This window comes from Bos grunniens, chromosome 1, assembly GCF_055505025.1.
Source record: "Bos grunniens cultivar Pamir isolate PY7600 chromosome 1, Bosgru_T2T1.0, whole genome shotgun sequence".
NCBI classification, from domain to species: Eukaryota; Metazoa; Chordata; class Mammalia; order Artiodactyla; family Bovidae; genus Bos; species Bos grunniens.
Genome location: NC_141165.1, coordinates 87,402,475 through 87,421,789, shown reverse-complemented (window position 1 = coordinate 87,421,789; position 19,315 = coordinate 87,402,475). Strand labels below are relative to the sequence as shown.

General features: G+C 37.5%; 1 protein-coding gene across 4 annotated transcripts in view; it reads right to left on the bottom strand.

Moving 5' to 3' along the window:
- SNX4 (sorting nexin 4) overlaps nucleotides 1-19,315 on the bottom strand; it is a 59,320-nt gene that overhangs the window by 28,806 nt on the left and 11,199 nt on the right. For all 4 annotated transcript variants that reach the window (XM_086401829.1, XM_086401846.1, XM_086401819.1 and 1 more), the window contains exons 2-6: nucleotides 18,375-18,496; nucleotides 12,025-12,160; nucleotides 11,798-11,947; nucleotides 11,318-11,365; nucleotides 3,135-3,190 (exon numbers count right to left, since the gene is read on the bottom strand). In XM_086401829.1, coding sequence (XP_086257955.1) covers nucleotides 3,135-3,190; nucleotides 11,318-11,365; nucleotides 11,798-11,947; nucleotides 12,025-12,160; nucleotides 18,375-18,496 — 512 coding nt within the window. The remainder of the gene's footprint in view (nucleotides 1-3,134; nucleotides 3,191-11,317; nucleotides 11,366-11,797; nucleotides 11,948-12,024; nucleotides 12,161-18,374; nucleotides 18,497-19,315) is intronic.

Genomic DNA, 19,315 nt, shown 5'->3' with positions numbered 1-19,315 from the left:
ATATCTGCCATTCTCCATAACGACCTGAAACTTCAGATACCACCGCTCTTCCAGCAATGTAACAGCTTACTTCACCCTCCTCAAAAACTTATTTCCTTGACATCATTGTTAATTTCTAATGATTTTCCTTTTACTCTCTGGTCACTCCTAAAGTCTCCTTTGCAGGACTGACTTCCTTCACCCATCTCTTATGCTGCCAACTTTAGTGTGCAAAGGACTCCTAAAATATTTGCCAGAAACACAACTGAGGGCCTCTCAGTAAAAGAGGGCATGAATAATCACCATAACTGTACACAGAGGCCCTAGTGGGACTCAGGAATCTGAATTTATAACAAACTCACTCACAGGATTCAGATGCTGGTAATCCTCAGATTATACTTTGGAAAACACCCTTCAAGCACTGGTTTCTTTAGAGTTCAGCCCTAGGTCCTTGCCCATATTACAACCAATTATTTGGTCTACATACTGTATGTGTGTGCATATGTGCCAAGTCATTTCAGTCGTGTCTGACTCTTTGCAACTCTATGGACCGTAGCCCACCAGGCTCCTCTGTCCATGGGATTCTCCAGGCAAGAATACTGGAGTGAGTTGCTATGCCCTCCTCCAGGGGATCTTCCTGACCCAGGGATCAAACCTGGGTCTCCTGCATTGGTAGGCGGGTTCTTTACCACTAGTGCCATGTGGAAAGCCTGTACTCTATGTGACTTATTCACAAAGCTTCACGATTATGATCTACATGCTGCTTAACTCCAAATATCTATCTCCAGCCCCAAACTCTCTCCTAAATGCTGTATCTATAATGCCAACTGGCTAGCAGATATTAGTGGCTGCTTATATATCCAAAGTTCAACTTATCTTCCCCCATGCCATCAAATCTCTCTCCTCTGTACTCCCTAGCAGTTTAAAGAATGAAACCTGGGTGCCACCTGTTTTCCTTCTCCTCTCTTTCATGCCATACATTCTATTACTCACTTGGTCTACCTCCTAAATATCAGCCAAATACTGCCACAAGAAAGTAGAAGACTCGAGGTCCTCCTCCTCACTGCTTTGAACAGTGTAAAGAAAAATAAACATGAAGGAGTATCATTTTGGTATTCCCTCTGAAACTCTTTCTGGTTTTCTAGATTTTAAGAAAGAACAGAAAGAAAGAATTTTAGTGATATAAACTATTTTAATAACAGTATGAATAATAATTAATTTATTGGGCCAGCTAGACCTAGAACAGAGATTCTATATATTAAAAATCTGTTACAACAATGACTGATAGATAATTCTCTAATCTAAAACTTAAAGCAAACAAATTCTATTACTAATTATATACTTTAACAAGAACTTAGGAGCAAAAACTGCCCTGGTTATGTTATTGGCCATATCACATTTAAAATTCTATAATATGGATATTAAACAAAATTTAGCAATCTAGAAAAGATGGGTAGGTCAGAAAAGGGAAGACAAACATACAATTGACAATACATTTTTTATTACATTAAAAAGCATTTAACTAACAGCTACATTAAAATATTAATTTAAACTGTCTCATCTACATGCTCCTCTAACAAATGTACATTCACCAATGTCATAAACTCTGCTGCTTAAATTTTCCAAAGCTTTTTTTGGAGGGTGACATAATTTTAGTTCTTAATCTAGACAACACCTATTATATATTATGGATGTCATAACCTTTATTAAAACCTCAGTGGAATCTTAAATGCATACTGTAAAGCAAAAGTCTGTCTGAAAATGCTCCGTACTGTGATACAACATTCTGGAAAAGGCAAAACTATGGAATCAGTAAAAAGATAAGTGGTTGCTAGGGTTACGGGGAGGAAGAGATAAAAAGGGAGAGCAAAAAGGATTTTTAGCACAATGAAAATACTTTTCATGATAGTATAATGATACATACATGTCATTGTACATGTTTCAAAACCCATACAATATATAACACCAAGGGTGAACCCTGATGTAAACTATGCACTTTGACAGGCATCATGATGATTCAATGCAAGCTGATCAATCGTAACAAATGTATCACGCTGGAAAGGGATACCAGGGGTGGCTGTGTGTATCCAGGAACAGCTATGCAAGTGTAGGGGCAGAGGGGATACGGGAGTTCTGTATGATGTCTCACTTAGTTTTTCTGGGAACCTAAAACTACTCTAAGAAACAAAGTCTATTAAAAAAGTGAAAACCTCAATGGTTACCATCACAATTTCCTAATTACCAAACTTTCAAATATTAGTGTTTACATCTTATATTCAAAAGTTATATTAAAAAGTAGAGGCATTACGTTAATGTGTTATGGTTTATGAAAATCAGCATAACAGGCTATCAGACTATGCAAACTTGGCCTCTATCTGCTAAGAATGTACGCTATGTAGAAGTTAAGGCTTGAAGGCCTGACTAGAGAAATTCTAACAGACCTTGTAAACTTGGTCGCCAAGTATGGAGAAACCCCATCCACCTAAGCACATTTCTAACTGGAAAGTACAACTGAACTAAGCTTCAGGCAAAGGTCCGTATGATGAAGAGCCTGAATTATCTGCAAATTCCGAGAATGAACAAAACCAAATCTTATATACCTAGATTCCACCCTCCGGAAAGTTATTTCTGAATACACAGTTTCCTTTAATACAGAAATGCTCTCACAAACTCCAAACTAACATTAATGAAGTCAGGTAACTGTCATATAGATATAGCTCCATGAAATTATTATATTAGTATGCATTTATTTATCAAGTTTTCTTGGCATTCAAAGTAGATAGTTTATTATTAAAATAGATATTATCTTGAGTTTTGCACCTATCTGACAAGCAAAGTCTATTAAGAAAAACCTATTTTATATGAAATTAAAATTACTTTCCTCATTTTTCTGATACCTTCAATAACACTTAAGAAATCCTTCCAGGAAAAAGCAGTGGTTTAATTTTCTAAAACGTCAGTTACTTACAACCTTAATCCCAATAAAATCATCAAATTTCAAAATCAGTTTTAGACTGTAAAAGGATTTCACTAATGTGAATTACTATTTAAAATATTTAGCAAATAAAGTGCATACATTCAGAAATGAAAAATTAAATAGATTGATAGGCACCATTCAAAACAACATTGTAACTGTTATTAAAACAAAACCTTACTTGTCTGGGTTTTTCACTCTGAATGTTGCATTAAGCGCTTTTAACCTGGAGTCTGCCTGGAAAAAATAATTTATTCACTTAATACAATTATATTTCAGGGTATAAATCCAAACAGTTTTATTTTCCCTTTAGAATTAAGCTATTCAAGTATACTTTTCTTCATATTATTTGTGTCAAACACATTAAACATACCCCAAAAACACCTAGTAGTTATTTTTTAAACACTGCAAAAATATTATAAATTAATATTGAATACGTGACAGTTAATGATTTCAAAGTAAAACAACTGTAAATACCAACAGGCGAGCAAGCATACAGCTCTGCATTATTATAACTCAGAATAGGTTGTGTTAAAAAGTAGTTTACTTTTTCTCTAAATCAAGAAAAACAATGATCTGTATATATAAACTAAATAAAATTACTGCTTTGAAGCCTGTGCATTACTGAGGGTCATTCTCAGACGGAATCTAAACCAAATGTACATTGGTTTTTCTCATTTTCATGATCAGTATTTTAGGAAAAGAAAGAAATATGGAAATGCCTGTACTAAATTAAAACAAGCCACTGCTGCTGCTAAGTCGCTTCAGTCATGTCCGACTCTGTGCGACCCCATAGACGGCAGCCAACCAGGCTTCCCGTCCCTGGATTTCTCCAGGCAAGAACACTGGAGTGGGTTGCCATTGCCTTCTCCAATGCATGAAAGTGAAAAGTGAAAGTGAAGTCGCTCAGTCGTGTCCGACTCTAGCGACCCCATGGACTGCAGCCTACCAGGCTCCTCCGTCCACGGGATTTTCCAGGCAAAAGTACTAGAGTGGGGTGCCACTGCCTTCTCCGAAAAACAAGCTAGATGACATCAAATTAATTCCTTTCTAGTTGACAGAAAATATTACAACACAACTTTTAAACAACCTTATTTCTAGATATTCTGACACAACTATTTAACTACCTTTAGTTATTTCTGCTGCTGCTTAGTCGCTAAGTGGTGTCCAAATCTTTGCAACCCTGTGGACTACAGCCAGCCAGACTTCCTCTGTCCATGGGATTTCCCAGGCAAGAATACTGGAGTGGGTTGCCATTTCCTTCTCCAGGGGATTTTCCTGATCCAGGGATAGAGCTCACATCTCCTGTGTTGGCAGGCAGATTCTTTACCACTGAGCTACCTGGGAAACCCCTTCACTTCTACCTTATTTCAAAGGAGAGACAGAAGGATCAACACTAAATAATAATTTCACTGTATAAACTTATACTTAATATATCCAAAGTTATCCTCTTTGTCTATGTCCTCATTTAAAATATATACATAAATGTATTTTTTCCCCTGACCAAGGCACAAAAGAATAGGGTTCACAAAAGGTGTAGCTCAATTGGTTAACAATTTTATAACATGATTTGGTTTTGAAAATACCAATCATCCTGAACATTTTATATCATTCCAACTTACAAATCCTAATTACAAATACTCCCCAAATAACAAAACAAATAAACCAGAACAACTAAGGCTTCCCAGATTACACAGCTTAAAAAAAAAACAAACTGCAATAATACACCACTCCACAAATCCAGCATCCTAAAACTTTAGACCAAAAGCAATTCAAAGAGCTATCAAGAATATCTAAAGCTTAAGTTGTCACTGAATTCAGGGGATTCTCTTATTTCTAAAATGGGGTGTATTTTAGGAATTTCCCTGGCAGTCCAGGGGTTAGGACTCCACACTTCCAATGTAGGGGGCACAGGTTGGATCCCTGGTCAAGAAATGAGGATCCCACATGCCGTGTGGCATGGCCCCCCCAAAAAAAGTTTTTAATAAATAAATGGATATTTTACCAATTCTTGACATTTCTTACATCTGAAGGGCCAAGGAGCTAATGCATGTGAAAGTCCTTTCAATCACAGCATATATGAATTTAAGGCATATATTACTTCCTTGTGTTCTTTAAGTGATTTCAAATTACCAATGTGACATTATAGGCACAAGCAAATGAGATTCTTTAAATAAGGATGAAAGTACATAAACCCATCAGTAAAAAAAGAAAATTTTCATGTGTATCTTTTTCTGAATCTTATACTGAATCCCACCAATTTACTTTTTACTTTTAATATTACCAATTTACCACTATAGAAGGCATATAAAATGTAAACCATCACCATCCTAACCTTGCTTACCAAACACCGTCAGGTCAGTTCATCATAATACCCCACTCAATCTGCTCATCATTTCACAAGATTCCATAAGAAGAGAAACTGCCTAAAATGTCATCAAGTCAGAAACTTCTCCCCAAAGCTAGATCTCTAAGTGAAAGTGAAAGTCACTCAGTCGTGTCCGACTCTTTGCAACCCCATGGACTATACAGTCCATGGAATTCTCCAGGCCAGAATACTGGAGTGGGTAGCCTTTCCCTTCTCCAGGGGATCCTCCCAACCCAGAGATCGAACCCAGGTCTCCCACATTGCAGGCGGATTCTTTACCAGCTGAGCCACAAGGGAAGCCCTACCCAAATCTGACAGGTTACCGTTCATCCATCTTATCAGATTCCCCACTAAGTATCTAAAGAAGCCCTTACACCACTGTCTCATACCACCCTACTTTGTCTCCTTTACTACAGCACTGTCTGAAATCCCCTGGGCTGTTTGCTTGTTTCCTAGCTGTCCATGAAAATATAAGAGCCACAAGAAAAACACAATGTGAATAGGGCCCCGAGAGTTGCACAATAGCCGCTGTGGCACTACTTTAAACTGCATTTTCATTCCTGTATCCCCAACACTTCCCAATGCCTGGCACAAGAAAAACATGCAATAAGTATACTGGATGAATGAAAAGAAAAAAAAACCCCGACTATTCTACAGTCCCAACTTTATACCTTCCCATATTCTTTAATCCCCACCTCCCTTTCCCTTTCCAATCCCTATTACATACTATACTTCTCTTGTGCTAGACCTTGTCTTTCCTCTACTTCATTTTCAGATTCTTATCTTCCTCCAAGCCTTATCTAGTAAACCATTACCAGCTTGCCCTGTCTCTAACATTCTTCTTCCTTGACCCTTAGGCTGACTCCCCTGCAGGCTTCTCATTATTCAGGTCTCAGCTCAAGTGTTCTCTTCAACCATGTGACCCAGTTTTCCCAGAACAGTACTACTGGTTTACACCTGCTGTCCTAACCTAATTATTAACAGAGCCCCTTTTTATTCTCAAAACTGTCTCCATTTGAACAATAAATTATACTGTCATAGCTCAAAATAATCCCTGGGGAAAAAATTCCAGCTGTCATATTATCTCACAACGACAACTGTTTTCTGTTTTATCGCCTATAACTTTTAAAGTATCTTAAACAGATGTTAATTCAACTTCAACTACTTCAGTATAAGCTCCATAAGAACACGGAGCTTATGAATGTTTCCAGCTTATCCACAGTTGGATCCACAGCACCTAGAAGAGTATCCGACAGTCTGTAGGTACCTAGCATCTGGACTTTCCAGAGTTAGCAGAGATCCTAAAGGCTCAGATCTTGTCTGTGGCAGTTCCTGCTCCAAGCCACAAACAAAGTTCTAGATACTTCCCAGTCAGCCTGAATTCATTTAAGATTTGGGCATATGGATGACACTTACTTTCATGTAACTGGGTTAAAATGGTATTTCTTTAAACTAAAGTAACTAGTTAATATGTTCATTACTCTAAAGAGAAACTCTGCTCTCCCTTCAGTGAATTAACAGAAGTTATCATATAGACATCCAAGAAAAACGAAGGAATGCCAATATACAACAGTGATGAAAAAGTCTGTTGCTCATATTTGTGTTAAATGAAGAACAAGAGTGGGGAGGGGAGGGGAGGGGAGAGAGTTCCCTAGCGGTCCAGTGGTTAGAACTCTGTGTGCTCACTGTCAAGGGCCTCCGTTGAATGTTTAATACCTGGTTGGTGAATCAAGATCCCACAAGTCATGTAGCATGGCCAAAAATAATAAAGCACAGACTTTTATAAAACTAAATTTTTACAATTATCCTGTTGAGTATAATACTCAAAATATTTAAGAAAATGTAAACTATTAGGCCCAAACTCAGAGAAGGCAATGGCACCCCACTCCAGTACTCTTGCCTGGAAAATCCCATGGATGGAGGAGCCTGGTAGGCTGAAGTCCATGGGGTCGCTAAAAGTCGGATACGACTAAGCGACTTCACTTTCACTTTTCACTTTCATGCATTGGAGAAGGAAATGGCAACCCACTCCAGTGTTCTTGCCTGGAGAATCCCAGGGACGGGGGAGCCTGGTGGGCTACCGTCTATGGGGTCGCAGAGTCGGACACAACTGAAGCGACTTAGCAGCAGCAGCAGCAGGCCCAAACTACAGATTAAACATGTCTAAAAGGGAGAAATTAAAGCTATTATTTCAATTTGATGATGACAATCCAATAGCCAAGTTCAAATATTCTTTTTTTTAATTGCAGTATTATTGACCTGGGCTTCCCTGGTGGCTCAGACAGTAAAGCATCTGCCTGCAATGTGGGAGACCCAGGTTCAATTCCTGGGTCAGGAAGATCCCCTGGAGAAGGAAATGGCAACCCACTCCAGCACTCTTGCCTGGAAAATCCCATAGACAGAGGAGCCTGATAGGCTACAGTCCATGGGGTCCCAAAGAGTCGGACACGACTGAGCGGCTTCACTTTCACTTTCATTATTGACCTATAACACTATATTAGTTCCAGTCTGACTCAGAAGAATCTCATTTTCACTGAAATATAGTTTCCAACATTCCTTTACCAATCATCTTTATATACATTAATTATATAAGTAGCTAGTGAAAAGATAAGTAATACAGGATGGTAATTATGAAGGCCTGGACTTCAATTCAGCCTCTATCACTTATAACTATATGACCGTGGGTTAAGTCACTTTCTCCTGACCTAAAAAGCTGGGATAATACTGAACTAACCTCAAAGGTACTGAGGCAGCTGCCAGCAAAAAAACCATGAACACTGTATCAGAGTACAGTGCTTAAGCACATAGTAAACATTTAATGTTAATGATATTCAGAAAAAAAATGCTGCTTTTGGTTCTAAACTTTTTTTTCTTACCAATTTTGATAATCTTTTAAAATTATCTTCCTAAAAACATTCTTATCGGTCATCTTACAACAATGTTTGTCAAGTTTTTGGCCCATGGGAGTCAATATGCCTGCAATGAATTCTAGGATTCAGTATTCTGAACAATCCCAACATATTGAGACTCATGAAGCCAACTGACCACACTTGAAGAAACACTGAATTTAAAAAAATTTTTTACATCAAAATACTAGTTACATGCTAAAAAGAAGGAGAAGAAGAAGAAAAAACACTGAATTGTAAGTACTCAGACAGCAATTCAACCTTCTCTGGAAGCCTCAAAGTAACCACTATAAACAACTAATACTGAATCCACCTGTGATGCAGTGAAGCCCGAGAGGCTACAAAGGTGAGTGGGGATTCGGCACCATGACACAGACCCCAGTACTGCAGTGTCTGACGCTCATATCACTGTTATACTTTACCGGCAGGCTCGCTGTCAATTCTCACTATTGTCACAGTATGCCTATCTCCAGCAGTATGCACCTTTAGACCTTTAAAACTTTCTAGTAGGCTGCCGACTAAAAATAGTCAAGTATGTTTGGATAACTACAATAAAATTAATTGGATACTATGTGAAAGGACCAAAGTATATCTGTAAACACTGTAGTAAGTTATGTCACATCCATCTGAACATCTCAGAAGTCAGTTCTAAATCCCACCTTTTGACTGTGATCAGGTTAGTTATAACTACCAAATACACAACCTCCAGATAAGAGAAGTGAGTCTTTCTCTCTCTATATATATATAGATATACACAGATGCATGTACATGCTTGAATGTATGCATGCACAAACATGCATGTGTTAGTCCAAAAGGTTCCATTTCCTTGCAAATGTTTCCAAATTCTCCCTATACATTTTATGTCTAGTCCATTTCAATTCCTACTTTTCAAATTATTAACACTGTGTACAGAGTATTACGAAGATCATGGCATCCGGTCCCATCACTTCATGGGAAATAGATGGGGAAACAGTGCAAAGTGTCAGACTTTATTTTTGGGGGCTCCAAAATCACTGCAGATGGTGACTGCAGCCATGAAATTAAAGGACGCTTACTCCTTGGAAGGAAAGTTATGACCAACTTAGCATATTCAAAAGCAGAGACATTACTTTGTCAACAAAGGTCCGTCTAGTCAAGCCTATGGTTTTTCCAGTGGTCATGTATGGATGTGAGAGTTGAACTGTGAGGAAGGCTGAACGCCAAAGAATTGATGCTTTTGAACTGCGGTGTTGGAGAAGACTCTTGAGAGTCCCTTGGACTGCAAGGAGATCCAACCAGTCCATTCTGAAGGAGATCAACCCTGGGATTTCTTTGCAAGGAATGATGCTAAAGCTGAAACTCCAGTACTTTGGCCACCTCATGCCAAGAGTTGACTCATTGGAAAAGACTCTGATGCTTGGAGAGATTGGGGGCAGGAGGAGAAGGGGACGACAGAGGGTGAGATGGCTGGATGGCATCACTGACTCGATGGACGTGAGTCTGAGTGAACTCCAGGAGTTGGTGATGGACAGGGAGGCCTGGTGTGCTACGATTCACAAAGAGTCGGACACGACTGAGCATCTGAACTGAACTCAACAGAGTATTACCTTTCAAAGATTTTATAAAAGTGAAACTAGGATTTTACCGTAAGGCTACCCAAATATAAAACATTATATCTAAATACTTAGGTAGCACCGACACACAAGATTCAAGGCACTTTGTAAACAGAATAGTCTAAATGGATGGGGAAATTCATGAATTTTCTCAAGGCCACCCAGTTACGCCCAAAAACTGTGCTAAGGACAAACAACTGATAACCAGTTACTAAAATAATGACTAAATCAATGAAACTCTTAAAAAGTTAACAGTTTTTAAATTTTCTATTATATAAAGAGCATCACCAAAAAAATATTTCAGTTTGTTCTTTTCTTCATTATTAGCTCCTAAGAAATCCTGGACTAGTTCTCATAAAATTCTATCAAAATATAAACAATTTTTTAAAGTTCAGAGTTATTTCAAATCATCTTCAAAATTCTATTATTCTCTCTTTGAGCACTATAGTGAGTTACAGCTAAGAAAACACTAATTTTTTCATGTTATCTGAAGTTTCAGATAACTCATAAGTTGAACCAGTAAGTTAAAATTGGTTTATGACAAAATTAGATACATAATTACATTTTCTGTGCAGAAAAAAATGTTTTCTCCTGTCTTTTTGTGTTAAAATTAAAATACCTATATGCCAATGCATAAATCTCTAGTTCTGAAAATTACTGTAAAGACATTCTGTTCTTGCTGCCTAAACCTATTGAACTTCTGTTACTGCAATATCATATGAACTGTTTATCAATTTATATATCAATTTATATTACTTTTCCTTCTTATATATTCTGTTTACGTAAAAGATGAAAACTTTTAAAAATATGCAGTGTTAAATTACTTTTGTAAACCAGAGGGAGGGGAGAGCAGAGCAGAGTGAGGGTAGTCATCTTATGACTGACATGGTCTTTAATTTTTAGGTAACAGTTCCATTCCCAAACACTAATTCTAATGATCAATATGATGAGCAATCAAAATCTAATTAAACCTGTATCACTGATACAAAATGAATCCTATGCCCACTCAAAACTGGCCACCGTGTCTCAGTATACAAAATAAGCATGACGGATGGCTACTCTTTTAGCCTATTAAGATAAGAAAACCCAAGTTCAACCCTCTAGAAGTGTTTTTTCTATCTAATAGAGCTAGCAATTATGTGGGCACCACTAAGAGTGACAGTGACAAGGACAGAGGAAAGAAAAAAACATAAAAAGCATAATGTGAGTATACTGCGGGGAAAATCTATAGCTTAAACGTGAATTACTGCTTCAAAATGTTCTTTCCCAAGAGAATTAAATTCACACATAAATATGCCCATTATAGTCTCACTATTACCAAAAATTACACCAATCAAAAATAAACCACATTGTTTCTTTAAAATTACCAGTGATATGAGATGTAAAGCCTATTTCCAACATTCACTCATTCAATAAATAGCAAGTATCCATTAAGGCATGGCACTGTGCTAGAAATTGTATATGGACATGACACATTATTTCATACAATTACCCTTACCTTCAGCTGAAATCCAGTTTCATTTACCGTCTCTTTCCAGTTGCCTTCCTAAAAATTAAAGATAACTTTAGATATCACTGTAAAATAGCCCATAAGTAATATCCCAAATTAAATACCCATCGTTCTGTTCTTCTTTCATGGGAGATGGGGGAGAGGCACATACAATCCAGATTCCAAAAGATTACCGGAGACAGCCCCCAAATTTTATAGATCCGGGATTCAAAAAACTAAAGACTAACTTTGATACCATTTAAGTGATACCAAAAAGTACCATCTTTAGTATCTTTAAGTATAAAAATGTTAACCAAAAGAATGATATAATACTTTGGAAATTCAAAACAAAACAAACTGTGAAAATACATATAAATTAACAAAGGGCGGCTCCAAGAGAATCCTTAAGCAGCAGCAGTCCACAATTTAAAATGTTTAAAATCCCAAGTAAAATGAAATTTTTTAAAAGACTAAATAAAAGAAAAATACCTGTGTTAAAAACAAATAGAAGATTTTGTCTCTACAAAGCATGGGATGTGAAGCAACTCTCAAGAGGAAATTTTCTAAACCAATTCGTCGTCTTTCCACAAAATCCGGGTCCATGTTGTCAGCAGAGAGTTTATGCCAAACGAATTCTGCCTAGATAAAAAAAACAATCATGAAGAACAGTCTCAGCGCTAACTACTTCTAAACTACACCACCATTTCACTCCTTACCCTTTTTTCTGGTAGAGGTGGCACAACAATATGTGGATAGTACACTAAAAGGTAGTTCCTCAACAACTCAAATTCACTATACCGCCTCCACAGTGAGTCTGTTAGGACACTCTGACCATCATTATGTTCAACTGACCTGAAAAAGACAGAATAAGATTTCTAGTGTTTTTTAAAAATACAAATGCATACATACGACCTCCTTTAAAACTGATAACTCCATTTACTGAATGCTTATGAACCAGGAGGGCTATGAACCAGGCACTGAGAACATTTCATGTATTATTTAACCCCTACAACAGACCTGGTGAAGCAGGGATTACTGTCCCCACTTCACAGATGAGGAAGCAGCTGCATGGTATATGCTCTTCCTTCAATCACAAAGATTTGTTGGTAGAGCACGCAGATCCATCTGATTCCCAAGCCCTCACTCCTAACCACTTTGCTCCATTATAGAAAACCTATTTGAACTTGAGAGAAATAGTCATATTAGGAATACTCTTCTCAACAAGAGCCTCAATGTAAAATAATTCAGTTAACATAATGGCTGGCTTTACAATACAGTGCAAGTCTGGCTTCATCAGCATTTCATTAAAGAAAAATTACTTTTAATTGCCACAATGAAAGAACAATTCCTGCCACCATGAGAGAACAACATTCATGCCAAAGACCATGACACCAAAAAAACCCTCAATTTAACATCATCAATGAATCAGATGCATCCAAGTACCAGAAAAGATCCACAAAAGTAAAATGTCAATTAACTCTGAAACAGTGGCAAGAAGGGAAGTAACAAATCAATTTTAGTCTTATATTTACTATAAAGAGCTGCAGGCGATGCCATGAATCATCCATATAAAAGTTCAATTTGGAGGAAAGCTGGGTAAAATCATAAAAAGAGTATTTGAAATTATTTTGACTATTTATGATTTCTGCTAGCATAATGACTATTAAAAAACATCAGCCTTCTAAACATTATCTGAACCTTCCTATTTCCTAATTGAAAATAACTTACAGTTCCTCCAAGAAACATGCATATAACCAAAATGTGCATTTGTACATGTACAGTATAAAGGCAGAGAGGCTAAATCAGTCTCAGAATAAAGTCTTGAGAAAATGTATACATCATGCCATGCTCAACACAAGATGTTCAATGTTTTTATCATTTATATATTAAGTTTGCTAAATTAATTCACTGTAATAAAAAGGGAAACATAATATGAAATTCAAAATATACAAATGGCTTTCATGGCAAGATAGAGGATTATTAAATGATAATTCATTTTAAAGAGTTGACCTAACCATTAGCTGACTAAAACTATTCTAATTCAGATTTTCAACTTCAGCTAAAAAAAAAATATCTTGGGTTAATATAAAGTTTCAGATTATTCAAAATCATTACCAACAGAGCCCAAATCTTGCTAAAAAGTAGATAAATATAGCCTATAGGCAGTACATCTAAAGGCTGTTAGAAGAGCTGCTACAAGTTGTTTTCACTTGGTTTTATTTCAAAGGCCACAAAAACAAGTCAGCAGAAGCCACCTAAAAGCATAGAAAAGACTTTCTTTGGACCACAAAACTACCCCATTTATCCAATCATTTAACAAATATTTAATAGCACATAAGAGATATAAGCATCTGAATGCAGAGTTCCAAAGAACAGTAAGAAGAGGTAAGAAAGCCTTCCTCAGCAATCAATGCAAAGAAATAGAGGGAAACAACAGAATGGGGAAGACTAGAGATCTCTTCAAGAAAATTAGAGATACCAAGGGAATATTTCATGCAAAGATGGGCTGGATAAAGGACAGAAATGGTATGGACCTAACAGAAGCAGGAGATATTAAGAAGAGGTGGCAAGAATACACAGAAGAACCGTACAAAAAAGATCTTCATGACCAAGATAATCCCAAGAGCCAGACATCCTGGAATGTGAAGTCAAGTGGGCCTTAGAAAGCATCACTACGAACAAAGCTAGTGGAGGTGATGGAATTCCAGTTAAGCTATTTCAAATCCTCAAAGATGATGCTGTGAAAGTGCTGCACTCAATATACCAGCAAATTTGGAAAACTCAGCAGTGGCCACAGGACTGGAAAAGGTCAGTTTTCATTCCAATCCCAAAGAAAGGCAATGCCAAGGAATGCTCAAACTACCACACAATTGTACTCAACTCACACACTAGTAAAGTAATGCTCAAAATTCTCCAAGCCAGGCTTCAGCAATACGTGAACAGTGAACTTTCAGATGTTCAAGCTGGTTTTAGAAAAGACAGAGGAACCAGAGATCAAATTGCCAACATCCGCTGGATCATGGAAAAAGCAAAAGAGTTCCAGAAAAACATCTATTCTGCTTTATTGATTATGCCAAAGCCTTTGACTGTGTGGATCACAATAAACTGTGGAAAATTTTGAAAGAGATGGGAATACCAGACCACCTGACCTGCCTCTTGAGAAACCTATATGCAGGTTAGGAAGCAACAGTTAGAACTGGACATGGAGCAACAGACTGGTTCCAAATAGGAAAAGGAGTAAGTCAAGGCTGTATACTGTCACCCTGTTTATTTAACTTCTATGCAGAGTGAAGTGAAATGAAAGTCGCTCAGTCGTGTCTGACTCTTTGCGACCCCGTGGACTGTAGTCTACCACACTCCTCCGTCCATGGGATTTTCCAGGCAAGGGTACTGGAGTGGGTTGCAATTTCCTTCTCCAGAGGATCTTCCTGACCCAGGGATCGAATCCAGGTCTCCCGCATTGTAGGCAGACACTTTACCATCTGAGCCACAAGGGAAGTCAGGAGAGTACATCATGAGAAACACTGGGCTGGAAGAAGCACAAGTTGGAATCAAGATTGCCGGGAGAAATGTCAATAACCTCAGATATGCAGATGACACCACCCTTATGGCAGAAAGTGAAGAGGAACTAAAAAGCCTCTTGATGAAAGTGAAAGAAGAGAGTGGCAAAAGTTGGCTTAAAGCTCAACATTGAGAAAACTAAGATCATGGCATCCGGTCCCATCACTTCATGGGAAATAGATGGGGAAACAGTGGAAACAGTGTCAGACTTCATTTTTGGGGGCTCCAAAATCACTGCAGATGGTGACTGCAGCCATGAAATTAAAAGACGCTTCCTCCTTGGAAGAAAAGTTATGACCAACCTAGATAGCATATTCAAAAGCAGAGACATTACTTTGTCAACAAAGGTCCATCTAGTCAAGGCTATGGTTTTTCCAATGGTCATGTATGGATGTGAGAGTTGGACTGTGAAGAAAGCTGAGCGCCGAAGAATTGATGCTTTTGAACTGTGGTGTTAGAGAAGACTCTTGAGAGTCCGTTGGACTGCAAGGAGATCCAACCAGTCTATTCTAAAGGAGATCAGCCCTGAGTGTTCTTTGGAAGGAATGATGCTGAAGCTGAAAGTCCAGTACTTTGGCTATCTCATGCGAAGAGTTGACTCATTGGAAAAGACCCTGATGCTGGGAGGGATTGGGGGCAGGAGGAAAGGGGGACAAGAGAGGATGAGATTGCTGGATGGCATCACCGACTCGATGGACCTGAGTTTGAGTGAACTCCGGGAGTTGGTGACAGACAGGGAGGCCTGGCGTGCTGTGATTCATGGGGTCACAAAGAGTCGGACATGACTGAGCGACTAAACTGAACTGAACTGAAGTGGTTTCACATGCAACATTTAAATTAAATTTAACCGTTTAAACCATTTAATTTGACTAAGTATATAGGATCTTTAGCCCTGCTTTACAAATTAGAAGAATTAAGACATCATATAGCTTCCCAGGACAAAAGCTTTCTTACCTGTTAATACATACAATATTCTTACCTATTTTAAAAGGGTTCATACTTTATGAACAGAAAAACATAAAAATCTCTGGAAAAATTAAAATCAATGACCTTAGCCTTATTAATTTTAGCCTATTAAACTGTAACACAATAGGCAACTGCTAAACTGACTTTCTTCTTGTGTCCACAGAAGAGATGAGCTATGTGATAAAGTTGAACTTTTAGTCAATGTCAAGGCTCAACAATATTCATAGTGTCCAAGATACTCTGCATAACACTGAATTACAGCAAGAATTCTACATGACCAAAATAATAAATTCCAGGGTTCTGTGGTTGCTAAAGGTCAGTTATAGTACTGACAAAATAATCTATTTATAAACAGTATCTATAAACAGTATTTCTCAAAGTGGACGTGTATATGATATGGGATAGGCAAGAATTTAAGACAGGGAAAACACAAGTCATAAAGAAGAAAGATAAATTTGACTACCTTAAAATGTAAAGCTTTTGTATTTGAAAGATAAAACTATGGTCCATGGCTCATTTGCTTCAAAAACACTTGGAACTTAAGCTTAAAATGTGTTAATTCCTGGACCCCACTCAAAATTCTGTAGCTTAACAAATTTTCCAAGTGATTCCTATATATTTTAAAGTTTAAGAATCACTGTTTTAAAATAAATGAAATATAAGTGTGAAAGTCAACTGAATATCCTTTTATGTACCACATTATTTACTGATGATTCACTTAGATATTTATCCAGAGACTGCAAGGAGATCCAACCAGTCCATTCTGAAGGAGATCAGCCCTGGGATTTCTTTGGAAGGAATGATGCTAAAGCTGAAACTCCAGTACTTTGGCCACCTCGTGCGAAGAGTTGACTCATTGGAAAAGACTCTGATGATGGGAGGGATTGCGGGCAGGAGAAGGGGACGACAGAGGATGAGATGGCTGGATGGCATCACTGACTCGATGGACATCAGTCTCAGTGAACTCCGGGAGTTGGTGATGGACAGGGAGGCCTGGCGTGCTGCAATTCATGGGGTCGCAAAGAGTCGGACACGACTGAGCTACTGATCTGATCTGATCTGATGGTCACTTCTAACTCCAACTTTTGAATTATAATTCTCTATTCATTTCAAAGTCAAGAGTAAACAACTATAATAAATAAAGAGTAAACAGCTATAAATTATTCCACATTATTGAAATCAAGAGGTTCTTCTAGCAGTAAAGCTAATCAACAGCTAATTTCATTGTTCAACTGGATGAAGAAACAGGCATATACTAAAAATATCCTTTTTAGCTTTAAATTTAAGAATTTACTTAAAAAGCTAGAGCCAATACAAATTTCTAAAGTATGATATTTTAAAATAGCTAATTTAACTTAAAAAAAAACCTCTCACAGGATCATACTTTTTTTAAATTAACTTAAAAACCTCTCTGAAACATATGCATGTATGTACATAGGCAGGATACTTCCCTGACCCACCAGGCAAGGCCCTCTACTTTTCTATAAAAATATGAATTATACTTTTTTATTTTTTTTATATTCCGGCCACACTGCACAGCATGTGGGATCTAATTCCCCAACCAGGGATCAAACCTGCACACCTCGCACTGGAAGCACAGAGTCTTAATGGACTACCAGGGAAGCCCCCCGATTTGTTTTAACTGAAAGCATTTCTTCTCAGTTCACAGAAAGAAAAGAGCTTGTCAGTATAGTCTTTATATAAACTATTTATAATAAGCAAAATTCCCAGGTGGTGCAGTGGTAAAGAATCCACCTGCCAATGCAGGAGACGCAAGAGATGTGGGTTCGATCCCTAGGTCAGGAAGAGGTCAGGAAGAGGCCCTGGAGGAGGAAATGGCAACCCACTCCAGTATTCTTGCCTGGGAATTCCATGGACAGAGAAGCCTGTTAGGTCACAAAGAGTCAGACATGACCGCACACACACACACATCCTTTGCTTTTCTCTGGACAAACAGTTTAATTCATTTAACTTTTTCCTTATAAAGTAAAAGACTTTTCTGGTGAGTTTTTTAAATAAATAATTTTATTTGGGGCTGTGCTGAGTCTTCCCTGCTGTGTGGGCTTTTCTCTAGTTGCGGTGCACGGCGGCTTCTCTTGCTGTGGAGCACAGGCTCTAGGGGCCGGGCTTCAGTAGTTGTGGCCCGTGGGCTCAGAAGTCATGGCTCCCGAGCTCTCGAGCACAGACTCGGCAGTTGTGGCACATGAGCTTAGTTACTCTGAGGCACGTGGGATCTTCCCAAACCAGGGACAAACCCGTGTCTCCCGCATGGGCAGGCCTGTGATGTAGATGGGATCTGGATGTTACTTGACACTAAAGCAAGCATCAAGTAACATCCAGTAACCTTTGTTCTCCCTCCAAAATTAATACATTCAAATTTAGCTACTAAGAGTACCAGAGTAAAAGAAAACCTTGTCACCTGTTAAAAAGTAAAGAAACTAAAAGACAATGACCTGTAAATGATTCCATTATACAACAGAATTTACATCAACAGCTACCAAAGCTTTTTCTAACCTCAGACATAATTCTCATCACTCACCTTGTTTCAATGAGGTAAGCAGTATATGTTTCCTGCATGTTCATGGCATTTCTTCCAGTTCGCTTTTCTGCTTCTGAAACACTAATTTCTATCTTCTTCAACGAAAAATTATTTTCTGTCATCTGAATAAAAATAGAACAACAAAAAACTTTTTAAATGATACTGAAAAAAAACCCAGCTATTATAATCAAACCCATTATTAGTACATATCTCAGGTTACTTTTTTATATCTCTTGCATTACTAGTGGTTGCTAAACGACATCAGCAAATGATATGCCTCTTTTTATCAGCATGTAGCACATTAAACTTTTCCAGGAGCTATTTTAGCAAGTGCCATAGATTTAATTATTAAAATGTAGGCATGATTATAGGAGAAAAAAATTAAAATAAAAAGTATACATATCACTTAAATGACCAAGAATAAATCTGTATAAAAATACGTATGAAAAAATTTAAAAACACTCTTTATAAAGACGAATGATCCTCAATACTGACATCTTTTTATTTTACCAGTCAAATCAAATATAAAATGCTATATGACAAAAGGTGAGATTTTCAGCTTTAAAAATTAAAGCTGAATTTCAAATTTTTTTAAAAGAAGGTTAATTTTTAAAAAGGAGCCATCACATATTTGATCATAAATTTGCATAAACTTTTTGGCAGTGGTTAACAGGCTCCACTGTGAGATAGCAGGTTTTTCTTTTTTATAAATATTGCTTTTATTGATTTATTCATTTTTTATTGAAGTATAGTTGATTTACAATGTTGTCTTAGTTCCTGGTATACAGCAAAGATATTCTTTAATATATATTCTTTTTCATATTATTTGTGATTATAGTTTATTACAGGATAATGTATAGAGTTCCCTGTGCTATACACAGGACCCTGTCTATCTGAGACAGCAGGTTTTAAGAACAGGAAACCTCTTTCTTTTCTTGCTA